Source organism: Vidua chalybeata, chromosome 24 (genome assembly GCF_026979565.1).
Source record: "Vidua chalybeata isolate OUT-0048 chromosome 24, bVidCha1 merged haplotype, whole genome shotgun sequence".
Lineage (NCBI taxonomy): Eukaryota > Metazoa > Chordata > Aves > Passeriformes > Viduidae > Vidua > Vidua chalybeata.
In genome coordinates, this window is record NC_071553.1 from 6,561,334 (window position 1) to 6,581,845 (window position 20,512).

Below are 20,512 nucleotides of genomic sequence, written 5' to 3' on the forward strand. Positions count from 1 at the left end.
GCTGCTCCTCCAGGCAGCCCCAGCAGCTGCTGGGCTGGGCTCCGCGCTCAGGAGGGGCACGGGAGCTGACACGGGGGGCTGCCAGGAGAGGGGGGATCCCGGGCAGCTGCTTTTCCCACCGAGCGTGCCCGTGTGCATTCCGGGCTGCAGACTGCCCCGGGCAGATTGCACACAGCCAGCCTGTGCCCCGTGTACCACAGGGCCCGGCAGAGGCGGCCACAGCCTCCCTCACCTCCCACCCCACATGTCAGCATGGCCAGGGCCGTGCCACCCTCAGCCTGGCCTCACCCCAGGGACAGCTCTCAGGGGTCAGGGGCAGCTCACAGGAGCCAGGGACAGCTCTCAGGGGTCAGGGACAGCTCTCAGGGGTCAGGGACAGCTCTCAGGGGTCAGGGACAGCTCTCAGGAGCCAGGGACAGCTCACAGGGGTCAGGGGCAGCTCTCAGGGGTCAGGGACAGCTCTCAGGGGTCAGGGGCAGCTCACAGGGGTCAGGGACAGCTCTCAGAAGCCAGGTGGGAGTGCTCAGCTCTCCTGGGCAATCCCCACCCAGCAGCTCCTCTCAGGGGCTCAGCCTCTGGTGCCAGCGGGCGCGGCTGGGATGTGCCCCAGTGTTAATTTATTCTTATAAAAGTTTTAAAGTTCCTTTCAAAGTTTTCTATGCCTTCTCATGTTTACATATTTCTACCGGAGTTCTCACGCACTGTTCATGTAAACAATGATTGTTTTGCATTCTTCTTTGTGGGAGGAGAAAATTAATAAACTGTTAGTTTGACCAGTGTGGTTGGAGAGGTGACAATTTCACCCTCCAATCCACTGTCACTTTTAAAATTCTATATACTACAGGTCAGAAATAAAACTTCCTTTTACTCTTCTTCTTTTCCATCTCGAGTGAATGGGTGAGTAATTTCGTGTCACACTGTGACACCCCAGGGCTCGGGCTGGGACCCCAGGGCTGAGGCCACGCTCTGGGGGCTGGGGCTGCTGCAGGAAAAGCTGCCCCTCTCTCTGCAAAACTCCTTCTCTTTGCTGACCCTCTGGAAAGGAGCAGGGAGGTAACAAACAGGACGAGCTACCGATAAAAGAGGAGGAAAACAAAATGCTTTACAAGCAGCCTTTGAGCAGCCAGAGAAACGAGGAAGGGGGAAGCACCCTGAAGCCCTGAAGCCCACGAGGAGGAACGACAAAAGCCTGCTCAGGTTCCTGCAGAAGTGCTGAGCTCGGGTGCTGCCCCGCTCCTCTCCTTGTATGGGCACAAGCAGGGCCTGCCTTGTGCCTATATTTAATTTGCAAAGGAGAAAGAGAATTCTGCCTGCACGCCTCTGCCCCAGCGGCCTCTCTGCCTCAGGAAGCCACAACAGGAATAGAGCTGGGTGGTTTAAAGAAAACAAACCCCCTGCTCGCACACAAGCCCCTCCTGAGCTGGGAGTGAGTGGAGCAGGTTTGGGAACGCACACGAGCAGCTGCTGGGGCTGCAGTGCCCGCACCCGGCTCTGTGCTCCCGGGGGCTGTGGCAGGACCCTGTCCCCTCCTCCAGCCAGGGACTGGCTGGCTCTGGGGCTCTGCCCTTGGCAGCAGCTTCTCCCCAGAGCTCTGTCCCTCTGCCCACGTCCCTGCTGGGGGAGGCAGGATGATGGGGAGGCAGAAGAAGCCCTGGAGGCTCAGGGCTGCGCAGGGGCTGCAGGGGCTGCGCCTCTGGAGCAGTGCTGGCACCTTGGCAGGGAGCTCTGCCGTGATTTACAACCCCTCCTCGAATGGAAACTCTTCTGGCTGCTCCCCAGACTGCTGATGCCAGCTGGGAAATCCCTGGAGTGAGAGAAGAGACGCAGGGTGTCCCACAGCAGAGTGACACCGATCCCACTTTATTGGAAACTCTTGGAGAGTCGGACACTGAAGAACTCGGTTCTGTCAAAGCGGGGTTTGTACAACAGCAACAGGGACCACAGCAGGAAACGGGGAATGAACTTTGCATCTGGTGAAAACCCAACAATAAACTTCAGCAACCTTGTACCCGGAGCAATCCACAGAGACAAGGGCAGGGGAGAGGGGCAAAGCCACCGAGACCCCCGGGTCACAAACCCCCTGTGGGGAGCCTTGTGCCCCACTGGTTTGACTGGCAGGGGAGGGAGAGATGCTGGGAGGGCACCAGGGATACAGTTTAAGGGGAAACCCCCCAGAGCTGGGGGTTTGCCCCCCACTCAGCAATTCTTCAAGTCTTATAAATTCAAACTTATTTCTTTCCATTTAAATAACAACTGCTTCAGGTACAAGGCTTGGGACGCCTGGTTTGTAACCCAGTTTCAAGTGCACACAAGCAGGAATAGATTTTTTTAACAAAACTATATATATATATATTTGCACACTCATACACACACATGCACACCGTGGATTTTGTGCTGCACCATTGAGCTGGAGATGATGGAATGGGCCTGGCACCAGGAGCTGCTCACCTGTGGCACCACTCACCCTACAGCTGCTAAAGATCTGCATTATTTTTGCCAATATTGGTCCCCAAAGGTCTCCCCACGTGGGGTTCACCAGCTGCTGCTCAGGCAGTCCCTGAAGCCGTAGTTCTCCAGAAAGTTCCATGCGAAGCCCGCAGCACGTTCTGCAGGACCGCTCTCCTGTGGCTGAGGAGAGCTCAGGAGCGTCCTGAGCAGGTGAGCGTGGCCCCACTGGCGCTGGGTGTGACGTGGGCAGAGCGGAGGCTCAGACCCACACGGCCGTGTTGATGTCAAAGCCCGCCTGGCTGTAGTCTCTGGGGTCGGGGACTTTCCTGGTGCCCGTTTTGGGGTGCTCACTACGGCTGTCTGCCCTGGGGCACCTCTCTGCTTTGCTGTGGTGGCTCTGCAGGTTCCCGTGAAGGGGCAAGTAAAATGTCCCCTTGAGTTTGTTGATCTTTTTGGACCTCTTGGAAATCTCGGGCTGTTTGTCCTCAGGAGGGAGCCAGCAAGGCTTCTCCTTGAGCAGCCTGTCGCGGTCTGGCCGCACGCTCCTCAGGAACTTCTTGAAGATGTTGGCCGTGAGGGAGAACTTCCTGCAGAGCTCCTGGGACCTGCTCACGGACAGGGACGCCTCGCTCTTCTCCCCCTTCTTATCCAGCTCGGGCAGGTCCAGCCAGTTCCCCACCAAGTCTGCAAAGATGTTGTCCCCCAGCACCAGCGGCTGCCGGTTCCTGCTCTGGGACATCAGGGACGACGTCCAGTCGTGGCCCTCGTCGCAGCCGGGGCACTCCTGGCACAGCGGCCACGCCGCAGCCGTGCCCTGGCTGCGGGGCTGCGGCGTGCGGGGCCGGCCGTGCTCCGCGCCGCCGGACACGGGGCCGGGTCCTTCTGGGGGACACCAGCCCTCCCCGCAGCGGCCCCGCGAGGAACAGGGGGTGTCCCGAGGGCGGCCGCTCTCCGGGAACGCAGCGGGCTGGGACAGGCTGGCTGGCCGTGGCTCGGGACACGCCAGGGGCGGGGGGCAGCGCCGCGGGTCCTGCCCGGCCCCCGCGCTGCCGCGGCAGCACCGGCGCTGCTCCGCGGGGCTGCGGCGCCCCGAGATGTCCAAGTGCTCCAGGGCCGTCTGCACCTGCAGCAGCTTCAGCTCCTGCAGCGCGCCCATCATGCAGTTCATCTGCTCGTGCAGCCCGTCGCCCACCTCCTTCATGGAGAGCTGCGGAGGGAAGAGCACAGCGGGTCAGTGTCCCGAGGGTCGGTGTCCCATGGGTCACTGTCTCCATGGGTCAGTGTCCCCAGCAGTGTCCCCATGAATCAGTGTCCTATGGGTCACTGTCCCCATGGGTCAGTGTCCCCAGCAGTGTCCCGAGGGTCAGTGTCCCGTGGGTCAGTGTCCCCATGAATCAGTGTCCTGTGGGTCAGTGTCCCTAGGGTCGGTGTCCCAAGGGTCAGTGTCCCTAGCAGTGTCCCCATGAATCAGTGTCCCCATGGGTCACTGTCCCCATGGGTCAGTGTCCCCAGCAGTGTCCCGTGGGTCAGTGTCCTGTGGGTCAGTGTCCCGTGGGTCAGTGTCCTCAGCAGTGTCCCATGGGTCAGTGTCCCCATGGGTCAGTGTCCCCAGCAGTGTCCCGTGGGTCAGTGTCCTGTGGGTCAGTGTCCCGAGGGTCGGTGTCCCGAGGGTCAGTGTCCCAAGGGTCAGTGTCCCCAGCAGTGTCCTGTGGGTCAGTGTCCTGTGGGTCAGTGTCCTCAGCAGTGTCCCATGGGTCAGTGTCCCCATGGGTCAGTGTCCCCATGGGTCAGTGTCCCCAGGGCAGGACAGTGGCAGCACGGGGCAGCAGAGCAGGGCTGAGCAGCTTTCTGGGCCATGCCCTCCCTCCTGACCACATCTGCCACGCACCCCACCTGCACTGCATCCACTTCAGCCAACAGCACTCTGATTCTCCTCAGATTTTTCTAGGAGTGTCCCTCTAGGAATAAGAGGAGCTGACAGAAGTGGATTGTTTGACCTGACAACAAAAATAAAGAGTTTGAGTTTCCATTAATTGCTTGGCAGAAGCCCAAGGTGTAGAACTATGAATGGTTTTGGCTGCCACCAGGTTTAGAATATTCTTGTGCTTTTGAGCCTTTTGTGCCCTGTTGCCAGATGAAATCAGGAGACAGAACAGAGCCTCGCTTCCTTACCTGAAGTGCTCAAGTAGATTTAAAATAAACCCCAGGAAGAACTAAATTGTTATTCCATAACACATCTCCAGCTCTCAACGCCCTCAGCACAGGCACCTCTCGCTAGAGGACAACCAAAGACATTTCAATGCACTGGAAATTTTGCACAGAACAACCAACAAACTCTAGGACTACTTACATTCAAGCAGGAATTCTTTGATTCCCAGGCTAGGACCTTTAGTAGCAGTTCTGCTTCATCCCTGAACCCCACTGCAAAGATTGAACTTTCTACATCAGGCTTAAAATAAGCAAGTTATTCTCCAGAGCTCCCAACGCCCCCTCCTCTCTCGCTCCGTTGCTCTCTCTCTCTCCCGCAGGATCTGGATCATATTCCCAAAGCGGCACCAGAAAGCAAACGGGCTCCACTTTCCAACAGCTGCCACTGATTCATTTTTAGCAGGAGGGGGAGTGGGAAGGGGCAGGAACAGCGGGGCTGGCAGGGCTGGAGGTGAGGCCTTGTCACACTGGTGAGGAGGTTTGCAGAGAGATTACCCCGTCCAGGGAAGCTCCAGCCTACGCTGTCACCAACAGTTTAGAAGGCTCACCACCATTTTTTGTACAGCAACAGATCTCAAGGTTAGGGTGAAAAAGGCCAGCTTTTTCTTTTATTCTTATGTTCAGCTTTACATTACCAAGCTTTATTTTCTACATCCCCGTTTTAACTAAGCTGGTTCAATTCCTCGCTCTATTTCCATCTCTGTACGTGGAGCCGAGCAGAGGAAGAGCAGCCGTCAGAAAACTGTGACAACCCAGCTCTCTAAGTGGAAACTGCTCAACAGCTTCTGACCACAAATCCCCATTTCCAACCCCAGAACCTCGAACTAAACTCACCAGCAGGTTACAGTCATTTTTCAGAGCTTTTCTCTCACGAAACCTGTTTATCACCCAGAATGAGCACACAGCTACAAAGATACAGAAAATCTGTGCTCAGTTTCCCGATTCCGCTACCCAGAGCCTCCAGCTATGGCATTTCTTAACATCAGCAAATAAACTCCTGCTGCAGACGTGCAAATAATGTCCCAGTTGCAGCCTCACCGCGCTCCTGCTTCCCGCTCCGAGCTGGGGCCAGATGCTCCGCCAGCCTCAGACAGAACTGCCACCTTACCTCTCCAGATCTGCTGAGATGCTGCTCGTCCTAACCTTCCTTGCCTTATTAACGGCAGTCTGTTTTATCTGGGGCTTTGGAAAAAGCTGGATTTGGAGCCAGCCTGGCCCCTCATTGGCCACTTCCCACCAAATCCCCTGGCGCAGTAATCGCAGTGGGGAGCGCAGGGTCCTGCCCCGGGCTGGGCTCCTCCAGCCCCCGGGACGGGGCAGCCCTGCCGGGCTCAGCCAGGCCAACCCAGGGGGCATTAACCCTTCCCTGGCAGCGCTGGGCAGCGCTGGGCTCGCTGCTCACAGGCAGAGCCAGCCGCCCCGAGGAACAGGCTGAGGCCAAAGGCAGCACTTCTCCTCCTGAACAAAGCAGCTGGGCTGCCAAAGCTGGGCCAGCACCAGCCTGGGAGCCGGAACCGCTGGACGGGAAGAGGGGATGTTCTCCTCTGTGGAAAGCCTCTCCTGTGAATGACTGATGGGGGTCCTGGGCTGAGCCCCTGGCAGCACAGGGGAGGAGAGCAGGCTTTGGGCTGTGGCTCCTGCCCCAGTGGCCTGCCCTGGGAGGGGCAATCCCACCCTCTGGCCTCAGTGTCCCCGAGCAATGCGAGGCCACCAGCAGCAACTGAGTTCTCAACACCCTGAGACTTTCAACTCCTCTGGCAAATGCTGATGTAATTTCGGGTTGTGCAAGTTAAAAAATGAAGCAAACCAACCCCCTCTGCTTTATCTTCTGCTCTTCTTGGTATCTGCTCAGCCTTTTACAGAACTGGAGAGAGAGGGAAGCCCAGCCCAAAGTGAAGTCACTGCCTGGTGACCAAACAGCCTGAGGGGCTTGGCTTCCATCCACCTGCAATTAAGAGTACTCACCTTGGAAAGAAAATTCTGGAGGGAAAAGAAACCTTCCCCACTGTCTAACTGCCAGCCTCTCCTCCTTGCCAAGATCTCAGCTCTCCCAAGTTCGGACTGGCTCCTCTGAGACTCTCCAGAAAAGGAACAATGTCCCAGAGAACAGAGATCACCACCCTGGCAGAAGGTCAGGACTGAACTACCTGGTCTGTGAGAAGAAAAAGGGATTCTGCAAAAAATTCAGCAGGTTGGGCTGGAAATCAAATGGATGCAGTGCTGGAGGTGATGGGAGCTGCAGGCTGAAGGGACAGCCCTCACCAGCTCTCGGTCACACAGCTCATGCAGAAGGAGCTCAGATTTGTGATGAGCTGGACTGCACACAGAGCGTGAGCGTGGCACAGAGCCCAGAGAGCCCTCGTGGCTGGAGGGGGACCCTGGCCCTGCCGGGGCTCTGCAGGTGCCCTCGTGTAAGCTGGGCACCAGGAGATGCTCTGCTGTGCCTCTGCGAGCTGCAAATCCCACACTGCTGTGGGGTCAGTGGGGCTGCAGAGCAGAGCACAGGGCAGCAGCCCTGCCCACCCCGGTGTGCACAGAGCCTGCCCTCCCCTCTGCTCCCTGCCCGAGCTGCACAAGCTTGGCAGCATTTCCAGGGCCCCGGCTGTCTCATCTGAGACGCTTGGCCCTTCAACAGAAGTGGTGGTTTGGCTTCTCTACTTCCAAAAAAAGCCCTCTTAGAACCATGGCAAGGTATCCAAATTTATCTCTATAAACCAGTTAAAAATCAGATGCCTCACATTGGATCTCATTATTCCTGAAACTTTTGCAATCCCTAAAAATTGGCATGAAAAATTTGATGTCTAATTCTGCACAAGCCAACTCATGCCTTTTAAAGCAAGACAAGTACTCACAGGGCTGTGCTCCCCTTCAGTGCCTGCGAGTGGTGTGTGATGGGAGAGGTTCCTTTCTGAGGAACCAGGTATTACCTGGCTCAGCCCTCCTGTGGAGGTGTGAGCCAGGGAGCTCTGCCTCAGTGCTCCTCCAAAGCAAAGCTCATTCAAACTACAGACACCTCAAGCACTGAAAACTGAAGTGCAAAATTCAAAATTCCACTTTCAAATGATCATCAGGGAATATTCAACATGGGAGGGAACCAAACAAAAGACTGCCAGAGCTCATATATGGAGTGGTTTTTGCACTGGAAATGCACCATCCTGAGCAGCAAAGGCACCAGCTGCTTTGGAAGCCACCCTTTCCACGAGCTCCTCACCTCCCAAACAATAACCCACAACTGCTTTTCACAGCTGGTAAATCAATGATCTTCCACCACTGATTAACTCAGCAGGGCAGAGCCTGGCCCAAGGAACCCCCTCCAGCAGTTACTGGCATTTCATCAAATTCAGCCTCAAACACCCGAGATCTACAAATAAGGGAGATTTCCCTTGCCACTTCCCCCTTTGCAGGTAAATAAGCAACTCTTCCCAGCCACTTTGGGAACTGATGTTCTCCTGTTAACATCTCCCTTCACCCAGCTCTCAGGATCCAGCTCCCATGATCTGGAGCCACAGCTCTCTGCACTCCCAGCCCATCCACACATCTGCCTGCCCAGGGCCAGCAGCTCTGGGATGCTGATGGAAAGGAAAAGCCCAGACACCCCAGCTGAGCACAGAGCTGGGAAGAAGAGCCCTGAGCGTGTTTGCCACAACGAGGAGGAAGACAGATGTCCAGCTCTTAGGTAAAAGAAATGCACACAGAGGAAGTTATTGCTAAGAGGACAGGAAAGAACAAATGGCAAATAGTTCTTAATAATAGTTCTGATGGGCAACAGAGCCAGCACCAAACAATTGGTATTTAAAGCAGATGACATAATAGAGACTGAAATCATTTTAGAACTGCTGAGCTGATCATATTGTTTCTGTGTTTTCCTCTGGGTCACTAACTGGATTAATCTCCAGCAAGCCTGCAGCTGTGGCTGGGCACAGCCTTGCAGCACAGCTCACACAGAGCTCTCTCCAGCCCCTCGTTCCACCTTTCTTTTCCTTCCCCTGCAGCATGCCAAGGGCCTGCAGTTGTCTTTCAGTTCTTGCATTTTATCACAAGAATTTCAGGTGTCTCTTTTACCTCTTGTCTTCCCAGGGTATGTTAGCTGCATGAGGATGCTAATTGTGAGCTCACAGTTTATCTGAAAGAGGAAGGATGCTGAAACCAAACCAGAGACCCCCCTCACAACAATTTCAACAGATCCTAAGCGGATGTTAACCACGGCAGACGTGGTTCACGTCACCCCAAACCCCACCTTCCTTCCCAGTGCAAGGTTATTGTTCTGTGCTTCCCAATCACACTCCCTATGTTTAAAGGCAAATCAGAAAAATCAATTCTCCTCAACCGGGATAAAAATGGGCCAAAAATAACTCCAATCTTCAGACTTGTACTCACAGCCCAAGGATAAGAGAGACTACAGGCCTCGATGGGCAGACTGAAGAGGATGGTTAAAAGTGTCGGTTTTCAGCCCAGACCTGCTTCCCTGGGAGTCTGCTCTTTAACATTCCTGATTATGTGAAACTGGGAGACTGAAAAAAATCCATCCTCATCTTTAGGTGACTGCTCTGGAAATAACCCAGAGGACAAAGCCCGTGACTGCCTCCCCTCCCCAGTTAAACATGACAGGACATCTGCTGTCAAGTCACTCCTTTGCACCTTCCCCTCAGAACACCAAGGCATGAGGTCTGTGACAAGCACCCAACCTTCTGGCACTGCCTCCAGCAGCCAGGGGTGAAGTCACCCAAAAAGGGACCTGCATCAGCTGAGACACTCTTGGAGCTGCCTGTTCCCACCTGCTGGAGCTGGAGCAGTGACACTGGACCCTCGGGGTGTCATTTGTGCCCCACAGACTGCAAAGCACCGAGCTGCCCCTTCAGAGAGAGCAGCAATGAAAACACAGCAGATCCTCTCGGAGCGTGACACAGTTACCGGAATAGGACCCAGTGTGAGACAAAGAGTAAAAATAATTGGCTGTATTTTTCACTCGGACCCAATGTTCTATTCCTGCAGGATATTCATAGCAAGAAACATTGTCTACCAGGACATAAATTAATGTAAGAAGGGAGTCAGACTCTATCAAACTCAGTAATTCGATGCATTTATGGCAAATGTGCAGGGAGAACATTAAAAGTTCAAGTCAGAGTGGTGACTTAAATACTTTTCCTCCCAGAAGAAAAGCAACAGAAAGCCCAGATATATCCTGGATTCGTGTGAAAGAACAAAACATGCCAAGCAAAGTTACAAGCACAGCCAAGTAAGGTTACAAGCACAGCTAACACGGCTGTGCCCCTCGCCTGTTACAGCCACACAAACCCCACGTGCCAGATAAATCTGCCCCGTGGACTCAGCAGCTCCCAGAGAGAAAACAATGATTTATTCTACCTGCAGAGGAGCCCCAAGCCCCCATGCCAGGGTCCACGTGTGATGCTGCTGCACGTCAGTGCAAACTGTCCTGGTGTCTGAGAGCGCAGGCAGGCACTGCCCTGTGCAGCACAGAAATGAAACTCTGCCAATCCCTCAGCAGGACAATTCCTGTTAAACCTGAGCGTTCTGTGACTGGGGGAGCAGCACAGTTCTGCTGTGCCTCAGGACAGCGTCTGCAGATTCCAAATGCAGGCAAGAGGGCTGTGAGGATGGGGTCAGTGGCAGGAGTGGCACAGTCCCGAGCTCGGGGCACATTTCACAGCTGCCACTGCAAGGACACATGACAGGAGTGCAGAAGCACAGCTGATTCCATCACCAGCCCTAGAAACCAGCGCTGCACATTCCCACAAGCCACAGTGTGTCCATAAATCTCCAGGGGCTTCCTGGAGGAGAACAAGGTCTCAAGTATTTCCTGCAGCCGGGGCGGAGGTGCAGAGAGCTGGCACAGCCTGTGGGGAAAGGCTGCAGGGGCTGGTGCCAGGCTGGGGTGAGGGTGCCAGCCCCAGCAGAGCTGCCCTGGCCCCACAGCGTGAATGGCTGTGTCAGCTGCGCGCTCCTGCCTGCGCAGCGCTTGCGTGTGGAAGCTTCTGAATGAATTCCAGTCAAAGGGACACCACACATGCCAGAAACCATCAGCTTACAATGGAAAACACGCGGCTGGAATGGGAGCTCTCTCCTCACTGACTGGAAGGGGTCAGATTCGTCCTCGGGAGCCCTGGCAGAGCTTTCCCAGAGGAAATGGGAAGAGCGGGGTAAGCACGCCCGGCCTCGCTGCTCGCTGGCCTGCCGGGCACAGCTCGCTGTGCTCCCAGGGCACAGGTGACACAGGGGGCCCACAGCAGCCCCAGCCACGCACACCAGCAATTCAGTGTGTTTTTAATAAACAAAGCACGGGAAAGGAGAAACAGAGCTGGAATCCTCCTGTCTCACGCTGCCGGGGGATTGAGTTGCACTGGAAGATAACCTTTCCTTGGGAACTGGGAGCTGTGCCAACATCCACTATTTTTTGAGAAAATCCCCTCCTCAAAACTGGCCAAAAGTCTGGTTTACCAAACCAGAGGCTGCCTGCACTGAGACAAACTGAACTTCTGCCAACGGGACGGTCTCTAACCTTGCCATGTGACACTGAGCAGCCCTAAAAAGCCTGGCTCCTCAGAGAGGGAAGTTCTGCAGAGCCTCCCCGCACAGCAGGGCTGCTCCTCGGGCACAGCACAGCCTGGGGTGCTCCTAAATGCAGGGGGATGCCCGGGGCCGGGCTGCCCTGTGCCCCACTTGGCTGGCTCACGGGCTGCAGGTGGCCAAGGCCATTCTCCCCAGTCCTGCCCGGGAGCCGTGGCTCCGGTGCAGCCAGAGACCTGCCCAGCAGTGAGGCAGTGGCAGAGCTCTGCAGCCCGGTTCCCACTGCCCGTGGTGCAGATGGGCCCAGCTGTCCCTCGGGCTGCTCTTTACAGGAACACTCCTCTATTTTCGTTCCAGGAGCTGATTTTCACAAGCTGCTATTGCTCAGGACACACTGGCGGCCGTTTCAATCGCTGCAGCTCCCACTCTCACTGCAGCCTGCAGCTGGCCGAGCTGGGGGAGCGAGCCCAGGCTCTGTCCAGCTGCACCCTGCGGATGTCCCAGCCCAGCCACGCTCCCATCCCCGGAGAGCCCGTGTGAAAGGAAGTTCTAAAGTCTGAAAAACAAAATCCGGGCCGTGGGAGGGGGAACCAATGTGACGGGTGCAAACCAAATGTATGGAGACCCAGGCTGCCCTCAGTCAAGTCACAACTCGTCCAGCTGAAGGTGACAACTGCCCCTTCCCAGTGGTTTAAGCCAAGCATACACAGATTTATGCAAGGCCAAGTCATGGTTTATTAATGTAATAAAAACTGTTGCATTTTTACAACTGAAAAAAAATCAATTCCTGCATTATAGCAAGGACTGAACAAAGCCAGAATTTTCTCATTTAAAGTATTTTTTTCACACATTAAGTGTGAGGGATCTCCCTTCCTGTTGAATATATTGACTCTTCAGAAGTTATATTTTGCACTACAAAACAGGCATGGTTTAGACTCAGAGGTGCAGTGTTTAGGCTCCTCTACAAAAATATTGCTCAGATAACAAAACCGATTTGGTTAGAAGACAAAACACTGATTTAGGAACCTTATTCTTAGGATGTTGTTCTGGAAGCTATTCCTTCTCCCATCTCACCTCCCAGCTCAGATTTCCAAGGGCTGTCAGATTATTCTGTACATGTCCCGGTTGGCAGTTTGCATTTCATTCATCACGCTCAGTGTACAGCACACCAGTGACTCCCATTTTCCTTTGTTTTACTTTGTCTTTCACCTCCTATGTTTGCTGGGGAAACACTGGGAACACCAGCAGGTTAAATGTCACTGCTGCCACATTTATCGAGAGCAAAAGGCCACTGGCCCAGCCCGTGTTTCACAAGGCACCGGGATCTGGAGGAGCACGGGGCTCTCCAGCCCTGCTCCTGCCCTGGGCACAGCTGGAACTTTGCCTGCTCCGCAGGGCCTCGCTGGGGTCACACACGGAGTGCTTCCTGCAGTGCAGGCACTGGACAGAGCTCCAGGGAGCACGAGCCCAGCTGAAATCACCTCCCTCCAGCCCAAACCGGGAGCTCCTCGCATGCAGAAACTTCACCCACCCGTTCTTGCTCTGCCTTGTCTTCCCCTTTTGTTCTCATTATCTATTTATCAGGATAACGCAGACTCCGAGCCAGACCCACTGGAACCCTATTTTGGGAAGTATCAGTTCCTCCTCCCAACCCACCCCAGAGCACCAGCAATACCTTCGGGCTGGTGGACAAGCCCCAGCAAGCCCCGGGACTGAGGCTACCCCTGAGCAGGAGCGGCAGGAGGGCGAAAACGCCGCTCGTTTCTGACAAAGGCTTTCCTATTACAGAAGTAATTTCACAGGGTGCCGGAGATGCCAGCGCGCTCCTTTCACAGCCTTTTGATTCCCAGAAAGTTGTTCCTATCCATCTCTGTAGCTGCTTCCCTGATGTCTGACCTGCGCTGGCACCTTGTCCCTAGAGCCCCCGCACGCCCCCGCCGCGGTTTCTGTCCGACAGACGGACGGACCCCGAGCGGCCGCCGCCGGCCGGGACCTGCCCCGCTCACGGCGATGGCAGCGGCGAGACCCCCGACCCATAACCCGGACCTGCCCCGCTCACGGGGATGGCAGCGGCGAGACCCCCGACCCATAACCCGGACCTGCCCCGCTCACGGGGATGGCAGCGGCGAGACCCCCGACCCATAACCCGGACCTGCCCCGCTCACGGGGATGGCAGCGGCGAGACCCCCGACCCATAACCCGGACCTGCCCCGCTCACGGGGATGGCAGCGGCGAGACCCCCGACCCATAACCCGGACCTGCCCCGCTCACGGGGATGGCAGCGGCGAGACCCCCGACCCATAACCCGGACCTGCCCCGCTCCAGGGATGGCAGCGGCGAGACCCCCGACCCATAACCCGGACCTGCCCCGCTCCAGGGATGGCAGCGGCGGGACCCCCGACCCATAACCGGGACCTGTCCAAAGCCGCCCCCGCCGCGCAGCCCTCGGGACGCCCCCCGGTGCCCCGACCCCCGGCCCTTACCAGCTCCTGCCGCAGGCGCCGCAGGTGCTGCTCCATGGCCCGGCTCGGCGCGGGGCCGCCGCGGGAGGGGAGGAGAGGGGGCTGTCCGGGGCTGTCCGGGGCTGTCCGGAGGGCGGCTCCGGGGGTTGTCCGGGGGCTGTCTGGGGGGGCTGTCCGGGGCTGCCCGGTGTCCGGGGGTTGTCCGGGGGCTGTCCGGGGGTTGTCCGGGGGGGCTGTCCGGGGCCGTCCGGGGGCTGCCCGGTGTCCGGGGGCTGCCCGGGGGGGCTGTCCGGGGGCTGCCCCGTGTCCGGGGGTTGTCCGGGGGTTGTCCAGGGGCTGTCCGGTGTCCGGGGGTTGTCCGGGGGCGGCCCGGGGGGGCTGTCCGGGGGCTGCCCGGTGTCCGGGGGCTGTCCGGGGGCTGCCCGGTGTCCGGGGGCTGTCCGGTGTCCGGGGGCTGTCCGGGGGCTGCTCGGTGTCCGGGGGCTGTCCGGGGGCTGCCCGGTGTCCGGGGGCTGTCCGGGGGCTGTCCGCGGGGCGGCTCCGGGGGGCGGCGGCTGCCGGCGGGGCCGGGCGCGGGGCAGGGCGCGCAGCGCGGCGGCGCCGGGGCCGCGTGTGCGGGCGGCGGGGCGGGGGCAGCCGCATCCCCCCGCCCGGCCCCGGCGGCCGCAGCCCTGCTGGAGGCGGCGGGCGCTCCTCCAGAGCCAGCCCAGCGCTCCGCCCGCGCGGGGAACGGGCCCTGCTGGCCGCCCGAGTTGGGTGCTTTAGTTTGTCGTGCCCTGCGTTCCGCACGTTGCTCCGCAGACGCGGACCACCCCGCCAAAAGCACGGATTAACCTACATGGCCTTAATCGGGAGAAATTGCAAAGCCACCCCGTTGCGGTGTCCCCGTTTTGTCCTCACCGCGGGCTGGGCTGCTCGTCCTGTGCCCGGCAGCGCGGGGGACGTGGCGTGGCCCGGGCCGGGGACAGGGACACACGCCCGAGCTGCACGGGGAACACGCACTGGTGCCGGCGTGCGAGCGCCCTTTGTCAGGGACAGCCCGCGGAGAGCCGCGGCACAGGTGCTCAAAGTGCCTCGGCGGGGTTTATTTCCACAACAGTTCCCCTCGCTGCTCCGCAGGCGCCGTCTCAGCCCGCGGCAGTCTGCGCACGCAGCAGCACCTGGAAAACTCCGGCCTGTGGCGGATGCCGGAGCTCCGGATGAGCCCCTCTAAGAGCAGGATTCTTTTATCTCAGATCAACAGCCTCTAATATTGCTTCTCACCACAGGACACCAAACAGATGGACAGGCGAGCAGGGAAAGAAATAGAAACGCTTTTGGATCATCAGACTTCAGAACTGCGCTGAATTTGAGAGTATTTGAAGTTTTGAGTGTGTCTCACAAATAAATATTATTCTCATCTTATCTGCAAAATGTGTTGTTTAGATGATAAATGCTGAGTCCCCTGTGATAATTTAATCTGAGTTGCTCGGCAATGCTTGATAGGAGGAGAAATACTACTTTGTGTTTTCAAATTTGGGATTAAAAATGTAATTACTTGTATTTTTTTTTCCATAAATTTCACAAAGACTGGCTAAAATTTTTGCCTCTCCAGGTCTTTATTTTTTGGAGGAAAACCTTTTTTATAGAAGGTAATAGGATTTGGTTTGTTTGCTTATTTGTTTACAGAAATCAGTTTCAGTGTTTTTGAAAGCTGACCTTTGTTTCAAAATCCAATTTAAATGGGAAATTTGCGATCTGCCCTTTCACATGTGTTTGGGAAACACTCCAGAGTTAATGTTTATTGATCCTTCCAGTGTCTGGGTTATTATGGGTCAAAATTTCCTGTCTCCTCGCTCATTTCAGGGTTCCCATTTCCCATCTGTTCAGCATGGGAACAGCATCTCTCTTCGAGGCTCTGTAGAATGTGGGGCAGCTAAGATACTAATTTATTGAAGAAATGACCTTATCAAAAAGTGAATCACTTCCAGCCGGCTATGCCATGATGTGAGCGGGTACTTGCCAGTCTCGAGTCTCTTACAGTCTAAGCCAGCTAGCCCAGCTATGATTTTTTCCCTGAGATCTGGCAGGATTTGTTGGCCAGCTGGCTGTTCCCCACGGGCCGGGGTCGGGTGTGGATGTCCACAGCCTATCCCAGCATATGGCAGGGTGAGGAGCCAGGCAGGAGTGAAAGATGGGAAGGCTGGGATGGCCCCCGTGGGGCCCAGGAGCAGGAATGGCCCTGGCTCGGGCAGCTCCTGAGGCTCGGGGGATGAGCAGGGAGTGGCCCAGCCCAGGCCTCCGCAGTGTCCCAGGGTCCACACGGGGTGTGTGTCACAGTGAGAAGGGGCAGCTCATTGCCCGGGTCACTGCAGCACTCCTGGGTTAACTGATGCTGTCACATCTGACTGCGGCTGCACAGCCACGGAGGTGCCAGGGATGCCCACGGCTGCTGGAAGGATCCAGCTGAACTCACACAGTGTTTGACCTTCGGCATGGCAAGGATTCAGGAGGCCACCTGCACGTGGGCAAGGCGAGTGGCAGAGGCTGCAAGCTCCTGTGCCTCTTGCAAGACACCGAACTCTGATCTTCTGGCAGATGAACAGGAAGAGTTTCTAGGCTCTGTTTGGCTTCTGCTAAGGACATCTTTTTGATCCGCTTCCCAGCCTCCGGGGCTGCTCCTGTCCCAGGAGACTGATAAAGGAGTTCAGGAGCACAGAATAAAGACAAGACCAGAATATTCATGTGCTCCAAACTCCTGGGAACTTGCAAGGGAAGAGAAAAATCTGAAATATTTTCTCAGTAGGATTTCCTTACTAAGCAGCATTTTTCTCTTGCGTGTAGACAACTGGTTCAAAGCAGCACTGACACCTCATGCCAGGCCCTGCACTCCTTCTGCTCTGTCGTGGTGTAAACCATGAGCAGATGGTGCAGTGCACTGGAAAATCAGATCTCTGAGAAAATACAGAGCCAAGAATAAAACTCCCTGAAGCAGAAAGCTACATGGTTTATTTCAGGACAAAAAGAAAAACTGAGATCCTTGGGCAAAAATTAGAATACTCCTTCAGAGTGGAGTATTCCACTTCTATGAACTGCCTCGTTCATTCCTGATTGAGGAAACATCCATCCCTTCACAGCTGAAGGCTCATCTCATTTGTTGTCTTTCAGTTCATTGATCTGGTTTCTCCAGGCTCCCACGTGACTGTTCTTTGCTGAACTAACAAGCGTGGTTATAGCTGAATTTTCCTTCCTTTCGACTTTTTTGCACACTGATGACAAACCCTTCAGAATTTCCGCCCACTTCAGCTGCAGCATGACCTGAATTGCATCCATCCTTGTTTAAACCCACTGGGCCAGAAACACCCAGCCATGATAGGTAAGGACGTAATGTCAGAACTTTGTCTGGTTTTATATTTGTGCATAAAGAGATAAAATAGCCCTGAAAATATTACTGTTTCTTCCATTAAATCTAATTTAGTGCATACAGTCTCTGCACTTGTGGCCTTTATATGTAAAGTTCTGACATGCCCCAGCCTCACTATGCCCCATCCTCAAAAGAAAAGCTTTTAATGCTGCTCCAGCCAAATTCCAGCTCCTGGCATTGCTCTGCCTGCACTGGAGTGCCAGGAGTAAGGACCAGGGCAGCTCCTTGTGCAGCACTGCCTTGTGCTGAACATCTTCTGGATTTCATCTCGGCTCGCTGCATTTTCGTAACCTAGATCCTGCTCACATGAGCTCACAAAATAATTTAGCAAATCTTGGTATCTAAGATTAAACTGGGATGATGTTTATTTATTTGGAGGAAAACAACAGGAGTGAAATACTGGCATTTCTCTCTGCAGAGCTGAAATAGCTGCCCTGACCCGATGCCTTAGGTCTGCTTGCTTTTATCTGCAGCTGCACCCGTGCATGTGCCTGTGCTAGCTCCCCCGTGGCCTTGAGATCCCATCTGAAATCTGGGGAGTTCTTCCTGATCCTTGTGAAGAAAGACCCCTTGTCCTTGCCTGACAGGGAACCCAATCCATTCCGCAGGAGGGCACTGAAATGAGCCTTAAATGGATGTAAGACATGACCAGCCTCCCCCTCATCTTCATTATTTATGACAACTCCACGCACCAGACTCGCTGGGAAGAACCCACAGCTTTGTCATTACTAAAGCAACGGAGAAGATTCTGCTGCTCCCAAGACTTGCTGCTCCTTGGTAACTTGCCATGCAGCTTTCTCTTCCAGAGGGCAAGTGAATGTGCAGGGTGCTCGGAGCCAGTTTTCGGTGGTGAACTCGCAGTCACTGTCTCTGCTGGGATCAATGGCCCTTTCACTGTCCTGGGCTCTACTGTACAGAGAACAAACACAGTTTCCATGGCAGTGGAAACACAAATACGTCCCACACTCCAAAGAGTGACTCACACGTGCTGCAGAGAACAGAGAAACTTCCCTGTCTTAATCTGAAAACATCTGGGAGAGGAGGATGAGATTATCTCACTTTCAAAATATTCTACAAATATTATGTAAACCAGATTTGCACTGAATAATTCCATGTCTTGGCAGATCTGAAAGACAAATCCTTTGAAGGCAAAGGAATAAGGCAAGGCTGGTGCCTGTTTGCAGTAGCAATGTCCAAATCAATAATGAATATATTCTTAAAATAGATACAACTCAGCAGGTCTGGAAGCCAATACAAACTGTCCATGAGCATTTTAACTCAGTATTTCAAAGAGTCACAACAAGAATTTAAGTGTTGGAAATGGAAGAGTAGATTTATAAGGACGAAAGGGATAAATTTGTGGGAAGTCCTAATCCCAGTATTGCAGGTGTTAGGCTGAAATAGTCTGGAATAGTCTGAAATAGTCTGAAACAGTCTGAAATAGTGACCACCTGACCTGGAGCACCAGCAGCATCACTCGGAGGTGTCTTAGAACATCACTTACCTAAAGCTGATCCACTGACATACAGATTCAGGGGAAAATGAGTCCAGCATGCAATTACAATCAAATACGTGATGTGCACTTTCTAGCAGGGACAAACGTGTGGTGAGCACCATCTTGGAGGAATAAAACATGCTCTCAGTGTGTATATGAGAGGAAGAATTATCCCTAGCAGGGCTTTTCTACATCCTAAAACCTCAAGGAGTTTTATGACCCCAAGCTAGAGAGTTTATATCCTTTCAAAAGCACCTGGTATTTTAGTAATACTCCAGCTCTGAAGGATGTCTCATCTGCTTCTTTTACTAACCTAAATCCTTTCCCAGCACCTATTCTGCCTGCAGAGTATTCAGATTAAATGTCAGGATTTCCAAAGGCTGCTCCGAGCAGGAATCCTTCCTTTGGCTCTTACAGCAAGCACAAGCAAAGCCCTGTCACGGCAAAGCTGCCGGCTGCTCTTGTTGGGGCTGACACGTGAAGGCCGGCAGCGGGAATTCAGCGCTGAGAGCCACTGAGGCAAAGCAAGGCCTGCAGGGCGAGGACTCCTCTGCTTGCTCTGTGACTCACAGCACGGCGCCTGCACAGAGCTCGCCACAAAGAGCAGCAGGTAAGATCTACTACGGGAACGAGGGCTACAAAACCCTCCCTGCCATCGACTGACGGAGCTGCGGGAGCGAAATGTGACACAGCCCCTCCGTCAGGGCCAGAACCAGCACGAGAGGGACAGCAAAGCTGCCGCGGGTGTCTCGCACACAGGGACACGCTCTGGAGACTGGCTGCACTGAACGGCTGAAGGGAAATGAAACCACAAACAGCAGCATCTTCGTGAATGATGGTGCAGGTCTGGATGTCGCATTAATGCACCGCAGAGGACAACGTCTGTCTCCAGATCACCTTGGTTGTACTGCAACTTGCATGGAACCTTGGGAGAAAAGGAAAAGTGAGAGAAGCAGAGAGGGGAGCAGCTCCTGCAATGGCTCTTGGGGGTTGTTTTGTCCCCTCCTCGCTGCCCTTCCCCCTGGGAACAGTCCCTCCTCACTGCTCTTTCTTGTCTGTTCAAATCACATCACTTTAAAAGGGTTATGAAAGGCTCTATTTAATCAAATGTTTGTTATGTCCAGGTGTCTTTGTCTGTCTCCTTTCCCAGATTTATCCAGAGACAATTATCTCATGTTGGAGACTCTTTCCCCTTGAGGACCAATGAGAATATCCACTTAAAAATTAAAAAATAATTGGAATGGCAGCATGCCTGTAGATCCTGCTACCTGTCCCAACCACTGGTGTGCTCCCCCTTTGTGGAGGGGAGCTCTCCAAACTGGAACTGCTCTTTGTCCTGCAGGGTTAATGTTTGGTACTGAGATACTCACAGGAAAGTATCATCATCACAAAACATAACTGAATAGAATCTGAGAGACTTTTCTCCCCCATCAGGAATATAGACATGAGGAATTTCAAAGGCGTGACCAAGCCTGTGATACACCAAAGCCATTAAAATTCATTTTGGCTGCCCGGCACTGTAAGAATAATGACACAGTGTATGTGCTGGTACAGTAGAAGCCACTGTGGAGATTTTTCCAAATCCCCTCACAATGAATGGAAGCTGCACGTCCAGAGCCTCTGAAGCGCTACCATAAAAGCTGATATTCATAAACCCACCCACGATTTAAAGTAAGTGGCCCACAGAGGGTAGTAAGTAATGCACATACAGATTAACACATTTGCCCTTTGCCGAGTGAATGCTATGCTGCTAATTTTTGGTAGTAATTTTCTGTAGGCTCATAAACCGTGTGTTCTGCGAGCTGCGTGCTCCCCTCGGGGACGGGCACGGCCCGGGGCTGCCAGAGCTCGGCGCGGGTCCGGACAGCGCTCGCAGGCACAGGGCAGGCTTGGGGTGGCTGCGCAGGGCCAGGAGCGGCACTCCGCGGCTGTTCCGCGGCCGTTTTGGGCTGTTCCGCGGCTGTTCCGCGG

The 20,512-nt window shown here is 54.8% G+C and overlaps 1 protein-coding gene across 4 annotated transcripts; it reads right to left on the minus strand.

Annotated features, from left to right (window-relative positions):
• Positions 1-1,844: 1,844 nt before the first annotated feature.
• On the minus strand, positions 1,845-20,503 carry INKA2 (inka box actin regulator 2). Of its 4 annotated transcripts, XM_053964111.1 has the most exons (3): positions 20,251-20,503; positions 18,551-19,466; positions 1,845-3,655 (listed from the first exon to the last, which is right to left on the minus strand). In XM_053964111.1, the coding sequence occupies exon 3, from the start codon at positions 3,647-3,649 to the stop codon at positions 2,708-2,710; it is 942 nt and encodes a 313-aa protein (XP_053820086.1). In that variant the 5' UTR covers positions 3,650-3,655; positions 18,551-19,466; positions 20,251-20,503; the 3' UTR covers positions 1,845-2,707. The 4 variants fall into 4 exon arrangements, 2 of the variants coding, with proteins under 2 accessions (XP_053820086.1, XP_053820085.1); XM_053964110.1 differs by lacking the exons at positions 18,551-19,466; positions 20,251-20,503 and adding an exon at positions 13,665-13,950; XR_008434771.1 differs by lacking the exon at positions 1,845-3,655 and adding an exon at positions 16,610-17,955 and having other exon boundaries at positions 18,551-20,503.
• Between the last annotated feature and the right edge of the window lie 9 nt (positions 20,504-20,512).